Here is a 12959-nt window from a genome sequence, read left to right on the forward strand (position 1 = left end):
GGGACACACTTACCATGTATACGATTTTCATTTATTATCATATAAATGTAAATAGCAGATTTGAATGGCATCTTAAATTATTTAAATTCTTTAACAAGACAAAACAAAATGTTATGGTTGACAAGAGAATTGTTTATCTCCGAAGTTGTCGCTGTTTCTTATAATCCCAAACAAGATTATACAATTTGTTCTGAATCAAAAAAATATCGTGGACATTCACAATAAATAAATACTACATACACATCGGAGAAAAGTTTATAATTAAAAATGTAAACGTTGATAAAAGAATATTAAAAAAATATAATTATTGAAATTATGATCATATTATCATCCACAAAAGACCAAGACGATGTCGTCCATTTCTTTGTCCTTCTCCTGCCACAAGATAAATGACAGAGAGAACACCGTACCAGAAAAATTAACTTTTATTTATAAAATAATTTCAACACCTTTCCTTAATTGTTCCATTTAATCTGTTTCGCTCTCTTTGGAGCATTAAATGGATTCTGATATTTTTCTCTCGCTCCATTAGCTAATTCTTCTCCGTTGGGTGCTACGTCAGCTTTCCCGAGCTTACGTCATCTCTCCGGCGTCTCTGAGCTCTTTCAAGGTCTCTCTTTCTATCTACATCTCTCTTTACACATCGAAGAAGAATCTGATTGGTCTGTAACAAATGGAGAATGTTTAAACAAAAAATGAAGATCCAAATGTAAAAATAAAGAAGGTGAAGAGAAACTCCCTTTCTTGGGTTCTTCTTCTTCTTCTTCTTCTTTTTTCCAGTAAACCTTTAGTATTTTTAGATCTTCAATATTTTCAACTTCTGAATTTTAAAAACTAAGGCTTTTTAGTTTTGATAGAAAAGGTTAATTTTGGAGTAAAATTTGTGTCCCTTTGTCACTTCAAGGAAAATGAAGATTTTTGCTCCTTTTGTCTTAGTTCTGGAAAATTTTATCTTATTTACTGATTACAAATTGGAAACGCTTAACGTATGTCTGAAGCAAATCTATGGAGATTAATTGTGTGTTTGCTTCTTTTAGCCTTTTAGGTATTCATATTCAATATATATTAAGCAACAGCATGCTCAGAAAGTTCTGAGACTGTGATAGATGTTTATTTTATTTTCTTGTTAGTTTTCCCGGAAAAAGCAAAAGAGAGAATCTTGGAATCTTGCAACTTGTTTTCCATTTCCTTATTAAGAAATATCTCCAAATGTGTTTTCTATAAAGAGAAACTTGATTTCCCTTCTAGTAAAAATCATATATACATTTTGAACTTTTATCTCAAAAGATAACTATTGATAATCTCAGAAGCTTGTTTCAATGGAATTCCATGTCAGACTTAGGAATATTCTTCATCTTTTTTGTTTTGGTTGTCTCTTAAATTCTTTAGATTCTCAACACTATGACCATCTTAATACTTCTAAGTTTTAACTTTTAACCTCCGTTTAGATTTTAGTTTTCCTACTTTTCGACATTATATTATCTTCCTCTAGCTCTTAAATTATCCAAGTATCTAAAAGATTTCTGGTATCCTTTTTTATTATTAATAGATTCAGGATCATCTTCAGCTTGACGAAAAGATTACTTAAAAAGAATGGGACATTTTTCGTCGATGTTCAATGGATTAGCTCGATCCTTCTCGATCAAGAAAGTGAAGAACAACAATGGAAACAGCGACGCTAAGGAAGCTGCTGATGAGATGGCGAAAGAGGCGAAGAAGAAGGAGCTGATTCTGAAATCATGTGGTTACGTATATGCAGAAGGATCTAATAACTCGGCCTCTGTTTTCTCCAAACGCGGCGAAAAAGGCGTTAACCAGGACTGCGCAATCGTTTGGGAGGTATATCACTACTCTCTCAAGTTACTAACGTTTTTGCCACGTTTTTTATTTTAGTTTTTCTCTTTCTGCGTTTGCGTTTGTTTGTTAGAACTGTTTATCTTTGGTAAACAGGGATTTGGGTGCCAAGAAGACATGATATTCTGCGGAATATTCGATGGACATGGTCCATGGGGTCACTATGTAGCCAAACATGTAAGAAACTCAATGCCTTCGTCGCTTCTGTGCAACTGGCAAAAGACTCTTGCTCAAGCCACATTACTAGATCCTGAGCTAGACCTCGAAGGCTCTGATAAAGGACTCGAGAGATTCGACATATGGAAACATTCGTATCTCAAGACATGTGCGTCGGTTGATCAAGAGCTTGAACATCACCGCAAGATCGATTCTTACAACAGTGGGACAACCGCTCTAACCATTATCAGACAGGTAAAACGTATAAAAGAATATTAGTCTCCTATTGTTAGTAAAAAATCTTTGAGAGTTTATACATGTTCACTGATCAATGGTTTCTTGCTGTATTTAGGGTGAAATTATTTATGTATCAAATGTAGGCGATTCACGAGCGGTACTAGCCACGGTTTCAGATGAAGGAAGCTTGGTTGCTGTTCAGCTCACCCTCGATTTCAAACCAAATCTGCCTCGTTAGTTCTCTCAATCTCTCTTAAAGTTTACCATACTAGGTCTTGAAATTTTGGATTCTGTGGTCTTATATGAATCTTATTCTAGCAAATTCTTGAATCTTGATTCATGTGTTTGTTTTGCTGTGATAAAAAAAACAGAGGAGAAGGAGAGGATAATCGGATGCAAAGGGCGGGTTTTCTGCCTGAAAGATGAGCCGGGAGTCCACCGTGTGTGGCAACCGGACGCAGAAACACCGGGGCTTGCAATGTCGAGGGCGTTCGGAGACTATTGTATCAAAGAGTATGGATTGGTCTCAGTCCCTGAAGTCACTCAAAGGCATATCTCTGCTAAAGACCACTTCATCATCTTGGCTAGTGATGGGGTAAAATCTTTATAAACCTTTAGAACTAACAAACAATACTCATCCACACTTCCACACACTCTTATAATAGTCAAAAAAAAAAAAAAAAAATTAAAGCCAAACCCGCCCTGCAATGCTAGATGAAATCGGTTTGGTTTTGATTTGAGTTTTTCTGAAAATATCTACTGTAAAGTAGAATATATTATAGATCGGTTTGAACGGTTTCAATTCGGTTTTGGATTTTAATTAAATAGATTTTGAAGGATCAAAAGAATACAAATTCCAGTCCTTATCGGATATATATAGATATAGAACGGTTTAGACCCTTTTGTTTTGGTTTGGGTTGACTTGGTTTATTCTGATTGTATAGTTTTATTATCTATTTGTATAATTATTGACCAATCTTTTATTGTTGTTGGTTGAATATGAAAGATATGGGATGTGATCTCTAACCAAGAGGCTATAGAGGTCGTCTCTTTGACGGCTGAGCGGCCTAAGGCAGCTAAACGATTAGTGGAGCAAGCGGTTCGTGCTTGGAAAAAGAAGAGACGAGGAATCGCCATGGACGATATGTCCGTTGTTTGCCTCTTCCTCCATTCCTCCTCTTCTTCATCGTCATCTCTATCACAACACATTCATCATGCCACGACTTTTAAGTAAAAATTTGCGTTGTATATAGATCAGCGATAGCATTGCGTTTGTAACATTCGTTTTAAACTTCGAAATGCGATTATTTGGTTGCAGCCATCATGAGTCGTTTCATACGTCTCATTATGTACTAAAGAGAGAAGAAGAAAAGAACGGTGCAATGAAGAAACCATAAGAACAAAATATCGGTTCAATACATAACATAAAAGATAAAACCGAACATTCTAGTGGACTTAAGTATTTAGTTCTGCAATGCTAGATGCTCCATTTTATTTAATGGGCTTGGCCCAATTAAGTTTAGTTAGTGATTCCTTTTTCTTGCTAGGACAAGGGATCCTAAAAGGCTAAAACAGCAAATGCAAATAGACGATGACTCTAACCTTAACACATGATATGATGAATATAAAATGGCGACTAGAGAACATATGCGGTAGATTCGATCAATATTTGCATAGTAGAACAAAATCAACACATATAGGCGCACATGTATACTGTATGGTAATTATTTTGAAATTTTATATGGACCATAATATATGAGGTGACACATGAGCATAGATTCGTATTCCGTGTTTGGGAAGACAATGAACTCATCTTTGCATTTGATGTCATCATATGAACAAAATCTACATATTCGTTGTAGTCTAGGACCAACAAAATGTGATCATCATATCATAAGTTTTCCCTATATAAAATCCCCACAACTCTTCACCTTGTTTTAAATCAATCAATGTTGTATCATATCATATGGAAAGGAACTCGTAGTCATATTACCACGTACGTATATATATTTCTCCACGGTTCACAATATTCTTATATATATATATATATATATATCTTAATTATTTTAAAATACACTTATTATGTTGAGATTTTTTTAAAAATAGTAAATGTTTTTAAACTTTCTTCTTGATTTGTATGAAAATGCTTTTTAAATATATATGGACGTGGAGATATTCTTTTTCTCTACATTGTTGGGTTGGGTCTTCTTAGAAATTTGTTTTTATCGATTCGCTTAAGAGTTAAGACACCATTTTTTTTTTCTTTTCATATGATAAAAAAGAAAACAAATTTGTTTTACGTGACTAGTATTTAAAAGATCGGATAAAGGGAGGATAAATATGGGTGCATCGGTCCTCCCCAAGCCAATGGTCAACAAAAGGAAGTCAACGGAAGGAGAAGAATGTGAGAAGCGAGAATCTCGCAACTTGTGGGTGAAGGTAAGTCTTTCCCCTTTGTCGTTTTCTTTCTATTTTATTTATTTCCAGGCTCAAGTCGGGTAGATCTTATTCTGGTCAGGTATATCACAGCCAACTATCTACATTTAACTATTACCTTATGTTTCATCCTTTAATTTTGACTTTTACAATAAAACTGGTTTTCCCTAAAAAACTTAGTTTTATCTGTAGACTATAGTCACACTAAATACCAAATCACTTCATACGTAGATTATATCTCATATTCCAAATTACGCAATCTACTAGTTTTTACTTACATGGAAAAAATTATACTGTTAAAGTGTTAATATATGAAGAGTTAATGTGGTTTAGCCTACATTCATTTAGGTTTTCATCGTAGTTACCTACTAATTTCATTTAGGTTTAGTATATATATTCAAAACTAGTAGTTAGAAAAGCAAATTAATTATATGAACGAAAGATCAAAAGTGTAACTAATTGTAACCCATTTTTTATCACTCTCTGAGGTTTGAGTGGTTGAAAAGTTGACTTTCATGGAACGTAAAACTGAATATATTTCTTTGACCTGATATTCTTGAATCGTCTAAAAGACAAGAAAGTCTCAACAAATCACACACATATATATATATATATATATATTTCCCTGATGTCATTCGTTCGATCCTAATATTTGAATGATTATAAACTATTAGTTATTGAGAGACTCAACCATTCACCTTTTATGAGTGACATTATAAACCAAGATTTATAGATTGAGCATCTAAGATTTTTGTTTTCATCTAACTTTTAGAGCTTAATTGCCTACTATTATGTATTCGAATTTCGAAATATAAGAAGTTTATAGTCTTCAAAAGAGAAAAAAATGTACATCTTATTTAAGATTAAGTGTGTATTGACAGGTGGTGGAACAAATATGAGTTAGTATATTAATCAAACAAAATTAAAACTCATATTAGTTCTACCTCCTGCTGAAGCCCACATTAATCTGAATAAGATTTTCTGACATTTACACACCGTATAAATATTTGTATAGCTATGTATTATATGTAGGAAACTAGGAACTTACATTTCATTGCCCATATGTATTTCTTTTAAAAGAGAAATTAAATGTAAGCCCCTTCGAACCAAATGGATATTCATACTCAAGTTCTAACTGGCTTATTTGACGCAAAACCCGAAAATATCGCTGTAAATATATTTATCTCGCTTACACATCTTAGAAAACACTAATAACAACGAAAACATATACTATAAACTATAAAGAAAACGTCGACAAAAAAAAAACTATAAAGAAAACATTTTTTAAAAAAGTTCTTTGTACGACTATCCTCCATCATATGCACCACTAACTAATTCTGTAGTGTTTTTTTTTTTTTTTTCATAAAAGGGTTTTCAAATTAAATGCAATGGAAAATATTTCAGTGGTATGTTTTTATTGTCACATAGTTTGATAAAGTTAGTAAGAAGAGCTTTACAAAAAAATTAGAAAACTAAAGAGAGGAGAGGAGCTCTAGAGAAGACTCTCAAGGCTATCTAATTCCGTTAGTGTTATATATGAATTTACTTATGGAACACGAAAAGAAACATGTACTGTTTTTTTTTTTTTGCTAAGAAACTGTTTTTTTCTTTGTTAAATAAGAAACCTATTCCTGTTTATAAATGCATATATATGAGCCGTTCTATTCTATAACTAATTTATTTAGATGGACATTTGGACACCGAAGTGTTTCATTGCCATTAGCTATTATATATAGTTAGTTCGCTTAATTAGTTGAATCAAGGATAAATGAAAGTCTAATTCAACGAATTTATATTATCAACAAACAGGCTGAAATCATTTTATTCAGCCAAAAAACGAAAAGAGAATACAATGCGAGAACAGACTTCAGACAGAGACAGTATTCAGGAATATATTATGCTAACTAATTTTCTGAAAGTAAATTATATTTCGTTAATCCAATAAGAAAATTCGAATAGAAGTTCACGTATGCATGTGTTTGTCTAAAAGTGTGTCAACTTCTGAAGAACCGTACGCAAAAGTACATAAATTAAATCAGTATTAGTTATTTATGTTAGCACTTATTAATGAGATGTGCATGCAATAAATAGTAAATAATGAAAAGCAGATACTGTATGAGATAATAACCAGCACAAGTCCCAACGTGAACCGTCATGCGCTGTGCCAATACCGCAATACGTGACTTTGGAAACTTGCAATTATAAAACTCAGATACACTAGATTTGTTTTGTTTTTTTTTCGTTGTCAAAACTCAGATTAGATTTAAATGCTGATTGTTTTTTTTTTTTGTTCGAAAAATGCTGATTGTTTAATGTTTATACGTATTGCACGGCATCGTTTTTTAAAAGCAATTTGCGGATCCCACATTACTCCTCTTAAACGGTCCAGATTATATCTAGGATCTGCCACGACGATCTCGCGTAGTATCCACGTCAGACCAACGAAGATGCTTTTCTTCATATATGTATTTTAATATCTCTCGTTTATGATATAGTTTGGGTCAAAGAGATAGGTACGGTCGATGCACGTTACGTGGGACCCGCAAAGGGGGCAGACCTAATTTCGGTACAGTAGAGTATAAATCACCTGCTCTTGATCCCACGATTAGAACTCTCGTAAGCCACTGAGATAGTGCCACGTGATTCTTTGTTGGCAGCCGTAAACGGATCTCTGACTCGAAACACCAACACTTGTATTCCGTACTGAAGTAAAACTAGGGGCGTTTCCGTCATTTTGTATAGTCTCTTCACGGTTCTTTCTCTTCCTCTTCCTCTTCTTTCTTTATAATGAACACGAAAATTAAAGAAAATTGAAATTAGAGAGGTTCGGTTTTGTTTTTCTCACCGGAAATTCCGAAGGTGTGACTAATCGGAGTGATGAACCCGATATTGAGAACCCGTTACCGAATTCGGATCCTCGAAAAACCTGTTCACCACTCTCTACTCTATCTCCGAGCTGTGTTTCTCTTCATTCCAACTTAACAAAAAAAAAAGCTTGAGAGATTTAAGCTTTCACCGAGAAAGATCTTTACTTTTTGCTGATTCGAAACGCAATAGAGGAGAAAGCACATTTTTTTAAGAAAGATTTCGACTTTTTTGTTTGTTTGTTTTGTTCTGTTGCAAATGTCGCCTTCTCCATCCATTTTATCCGTTTTGTCGGAAGATCTTCTGGTTCGGGTCTACGGGTTTCTAGACCCGGCGTGTCGGAAAACGTGGCGACTCATCAGCAGAGAGTTTCTCCGAGTCGACTCGCTGAGTCGGACATCGATCCGAGTCCTCCGGGTGGAGTTTCTCCCGGTGCTTCTCTTCAAGTACCCGTATCTCTCCTCCCTCGACCTCTCCGTCTGCCCCAAACTCGACGACGACGTCGTTTTGCGCCTTGCACTAGACGCCGCCGTTTCGACATCGCGACTGAGGTCACTGAACCTGAGCCGGGCCACCGCAGTCCGAGCCAGGGGACTAGAGACGCTTGCGCGTTTGTGCCACGCTCTTGAGCGAGTCGACGTGTCTCACTGCTGGGGATTCGGCGACAGGGAAGCTGCGGCGCTTTCTGTTGCGGCGGGGCTCAGGGAGCTGACGATGGACAAGTGTTTGGGCTTAAGCGACGTCGGATTGGCTAGGATCGTCGTCGGGTGTAGTAATCTCAGCAAGATTAGCTTGAAATGGTGTATGGAGATCTCCGATCTTGGGATTGATCTTCTCTGCAAGAAATGCAAGAACTTGAAATCTCTCGATGTCTCGTATCTTAAGGTTCGTTTAATATATCCTCTCTCTCTTTCTCTTTCTCTGTTTCGGCATATGATTCTTCTTAAAGCTTCGTAGTGAAATTGCATAAATTTGAAAACTTTTGGGATTGATTCCTGGAATTTTGGAGGTGGATTCAAAGTTTCAATCTTTGTAGATCAATGTGAGATTGCATTATCTGAACAAAAATCTGGTTTTGATTTCGATTCAGATCACGAATGATTCAATACGCTCCATTGCTTTGCTGCAAAAGCTCGAGGTTTTAGATATGGTAAGTTGCCCTTTGATAGATGATGCTGGGTTACAGTTTCTTGAGAATGGTTCTCCTTCACTACAGGTACCGTTACTATTTTGCCTCCACACATTATAAAAGAAGCTCTCTCAATTAAATATTCGATTTTTAAAAACATGTAATAACTATAAACAGGAGATTGATGTCACAAGGTGTGAGCGCGTGAGTTTGTCCAGCTTAATCTCTATAGTCAGAGGCCATCCTGATATTCAACACGTTAAAGCCAGTCACTGTGTATCCGTAAGTTTTCGATCAAGCCTTGAAGTTAACTCTAAATGCGGAATCAGTTTGTTATAATGATGGAGGGGAACTCACTCTCTTTAATCTTTGTGATTCACAGGAAATCTCTGTGAGCTTCTTACAGCACATAAAAGCTTTGAAGCATCTCAAGACTCTAAGGATCGATGGAGCTCGTGTCTCTGATTCCTCTCTTTTAACCTTGAGCTCTAGCTGTAGATCCTTGACAGAAATCGGAGTGAGCAGATGCGTTGATGTGACGGATATTGGGATGATGGGGCTTGCACGCAACAGCTTAAACCTGAAAACCCTAAACCTTGCGTGCTGCGAATTTGTGACAGATGCAGCCATCTCTGCTGTAGCTAAGTCTTGCAAGAATCTGGAGACTCTGATATTAGAGTCTTGCCATTTGATAACCGAAAAAGGTCTTCATTCGCTCGGATGTTACTCCAAGCTTCTTCAAGAACTTGATCTTACTGATTGTTATGGCGTAAATGACAGAGGTAAACAAAAACAGATACATGTAAATTCAGACTCCATTTGTGTTTTAAGATCTTTTTATGGTATCTTACCTTTCTTTGTTTGTTTTGGGAATCTTTACCACAGGGCTGGAATATATCTCAAAATGTTCGAATCTTCTAAGATTGAAACTTGGGCTCTGCGCAAATATCTCAAACAAAGGGATTTTTCATATCGGTTCTAAATGTTCAAAGCTTATAGAACTTGATCTATACCGGTAAATTTCCTTCCCTCAGACCTGATTTGAGCCTTTTTTTCACGGTAGATTCTTGATGGAAAATGTTTTTCAATGCATGTTTCGTTTTCTGATCGGTTCTGGTTTTTTGAGTGTAGCTGTGCTGGTTTTGGAGATGACGGTTTAGCAGCTTTATCCCGAGGTTGCAAGAGCTTGAACCGACTCATTCTATCCTACTGCAGTGAACTAACGGACACTGGTGTTGAACAAATTCGCCAGCTAGAACATCTAAGCCATCTTGAACTCCGAGGGCTAAAGAATGTGACCGGTGCTGGTTTAGCTGTAATTGCCTGTGGCTGCAAGAAACTGGCTTACTTGGACCTCAAACTCTGCGAGAATATCGATGACTCTGGCTTCTGGGCGCTCGCTTACTTCTCAAGAAACCTAAGACAGGTGAAAAGAAAAACACCATTTACAGGCTAAACCGATTGGTTTTTGGTAAATTTGGAATAACATATTTGATTCTTTGTGTTCGTGTGTTTGGTTTGGCAGATAAACTTGTGTAATTGCTCGGTGTCTGATACGGCTCTATGCATGTTAATGAGCAATCTGACTCGGGTTCAAGACGTTGACTTAGTCCACCTGAACCGTGTGACTGTGGAAGGGCTTGAGTTTGCTCTAAGAGCCTGTTGCAACAGGCTCAAGAAGCTTAAACTTCTCGCACCTCTCAGATTCTTGCTCTCATCTGAATTGCTCGAGATGCTTCATGCTCGTGGTTGCCGCATTAGATGGGAATGAAGACAAACCAGACGTTGTTTCTCGCGTTAGTAGACTGTTTGTAGTCGTTCAAAGTTTTCAATGAAGCTTTAGTAACACTTGAATGTGAATCCATATGGGTTTAAAATAGGTTGATATGTAATAGCTCCATAAACAAATCGTTATGAATGGCGGTCTCATACACTTAGGGTTGAAACAAATTCATAACAATGTCCTAGGTTAATAAGGGCTTAAGAGTTATACCATAACAATGTCCTAGGTTAATAAGGGCTTAAGAGTTAAAAATGATCTTATATGTTGGAATTTCACATGATTTGCTTGTCATAGGCAGGGGCTAGAAGATCCATAACATTGTTCTTGTTATAAAGTAATCAGAAACTGATTAACTATTGTCATCAAATAATATCCGATATAGGGTTCTATAAGGTTATGTCTAGAAAGTATTATCACTAAATATAACTATATAATAGTGAGTATCCAGAGGCATCCACTAGTTTTACGTCAGACAATACTTATCTTTTTATATTATGATATTGGGATTTTTGACAACATTATCCTTTTCACATTATGATATATAATGACAACCAATATATTACTATGAACTATGTGCTGGAGACAGAAAGTCCCATTTTTCTCATTCATATTTTTTACTATTTTTCAAGATTCATATAACTCAAAACAAAAATTGAAAACTACAACAACTAGCATGACAGCTTTAATCCAAAAAGAAACTTACATGACAGATCAAATTGGATACATTTTATAGAAAACTATTTTTTTTGAAGGTTTTGTTATAATTTATAAGTATAATATTACACCAGTCATCATTTTTGTATTAGTTATAAATTATAGAAAACAAATTTTACCATTTTCTCTATATTTGACTATGTTTTATTATATTAAGATATATGTGTATAAGTTTGAATTTTAAAGAGGGAAGTGTAATGTAATAAAAATGTATATTCTCAGAAGTATGTATATATCAAATATGTATATGCATATATATATATATATATATTAATAGATACAATGTTCTTATACAATCTGACAATGTATATTATGTAATATTTGTTGATACTGAATCCATTCATTCAATTTATTACGAGGAACAAATGTTTTGTTATAACTAGTAGCTTTTCTAAAATGATATAGACTCCAAATACTGGTACGTATATATAAATTACTATATAGCTTAGGAACTATTCATTTTTTATATATGATATGTGATGTGTACTTAACTTGAGTATTTTGAAATAGCAAATTTTGATTATTATAAATAATGTTACAACATAACATGAAATGAAAATAAAGCGGCAATCATTATTCTTTTGAAAAACTTAGGATTACATCTAGAGAGACAAATCAGTTCCCCAATCTTTAGAACCATTGATGATGGAACTCTTTTCTCCGAAGTTTGGAGTAAGATCTACCGAGTAATGGTCACGACGTCTTTCAATGGTTGAAATGAGATCTCTTGTGTAAATCTCCGGAATATGAGCATCGCCACGATTACGAACAAGGTCGAGTAACTCACGTAAAAATGAGATTGAAGGAGATGAAGAAGATTCTTCAACATCAACACTCATGGTCAAACAACCATGTTTGGAACTATAACGAATGTTCTCAAATGGCTGGACATCTGACTTGCGTAAAGGAAAATCAAAGGAACGAACACTAGTACGAGAGCTATCAAATGACATATCATCTAAACCAGCTTGCAAAAATTCGGAAATGTTTGAGTACCGATCAGGGTTGAAGAGGCTAGGTTGCTCCGGTTTCTTCTCTTTGCGTTTCATCTCCATGTCTACACTTTTGTGAACACAATTTTGTGGCTTTGAATTGAGAAAAACTCTTTCTTGTCTAAACCCTAGATTGTAGGACAATATATATTTTATCAGACAATAACTCAAACCCACTTTGCATTTATAGGCGATCTTTCATTTCTATATGGCCTGCTTTTGCAGTAGCACAAATGATGACCGAAAGACTTATGTCTTATCTATTAGTCACAAGATACGCTCTTAATTAAGCTTATCTAGGTATTTATGGTATAATATTTCTACGGTTTGACAAATACATTACATTATTCGACCAAAAAACAAGACAAATACATTACTGTCAAGAAACTAGAAAAAGTTATTTTCAAATTATAAGGAAACAAATTAGGCCCAATATCATCAAATTTGTTTCTTGAATGATATTTTTATGTGCGCTTTTATTGCTTTCATAAAGTTTGGTAAATCAAATGTACAGCAAATTAATAGTCAATAATGAGTTACATATTGTTAAAATGAGTCATAAAAATCAATAATGATACATGCATGTAATTATGTCACTGATGATGGAAAAAAATACAGAATTTTCTGAGGGAGAATTAGCTTAAAAGGATCTTTTCTAAGTTAAACTTTTTTTCCAGTACTCTGGTAAACTCATATTATACTCGTACATGTAAAAATGTTGATATTTTTTTTAAGTGCTAACACGTTTAAAAAGAGAAAATCTCTTCTAGGAGCGGCCTTTTAAGTGCTCATC

The 12959-nt window shown here is 35.0% G+C and overlaps 2 protein-coding genes across 3 annotated transcripts; both read left to right on the forward strand.

The window, feature by feature from the left end:
* Positions 1–442: 442 nt before the first annotated feature.
* LOC18012762 (probable protein phosphatase 2C 73) lies at positions 443–3621 on the forward strand. Of its 2 annotated transcripts, none has more exons than XM_006394868.2 (6): positions 443–724; positions 1550–1839; positions 1951–2265; positions 2363–2480; positions 2619–2842; positions 3254–3621. In XM_006394868.2, exons 2-6 carry the CDS (start codon positions 1594–1596, stop codon positions 3479–3481), a joined length of 1131 nt encoding a protein of 376 aa, XP_006394930.1. In that variant the 5' UTR covers positions 443–724; positions 1550–1593; the 3' UTR covers positions 3482–3621. The 2 variants fall into 2 exon arrangements, with proteins under 2 accessions (XP_006394930.1, XP_006394931.1); XM_006394869.2 differs by having other exon boundaries at positions 444–610.
* A 3892-nt stretch (positions 3622–7513) lies between these two features.
* On the forward strand, positions 7514–10595 carry LOC18012763 (F-box/LRR-repeat protein 3). Its single transcript, XM_006394870.2, has 7 exons — positions 7514–8433; positions 8639–8764; positions 8855–8959; positions 9060–9459; positions 9563–9692; positions 9809–10103; positions 10203–10595. The coding sequence occupies exons 1-7, from the start codon at positions 7807–7809 to the stop codon at positions 10446–10448; spliced, it is 1929 nt and encodes a 642-aa protein (XP_006394932.1). The 5' UTR covers positions 7514–7806; the 3' UTR covers positions 10449–10595.
* Positions 10596–12959: the final 2364 nt, after the last annotated feature.

The sequence above is a fragment of the Eutrema salsugineum genome, unplaced genomic scaffold (genome assembly GCF_000478725.1).
Source record: "Eutrema salsugineum unplaced genomic scaffold, Eutsalg1_0 scaffold_6, whole genome shotgun sequence".
NCBI lineage: Eukaryota > Viridiplantae > Streptophyta > Magnoliopsida > Brassicales > Brassicaceae > Eutrema > Eutrema salsugineum.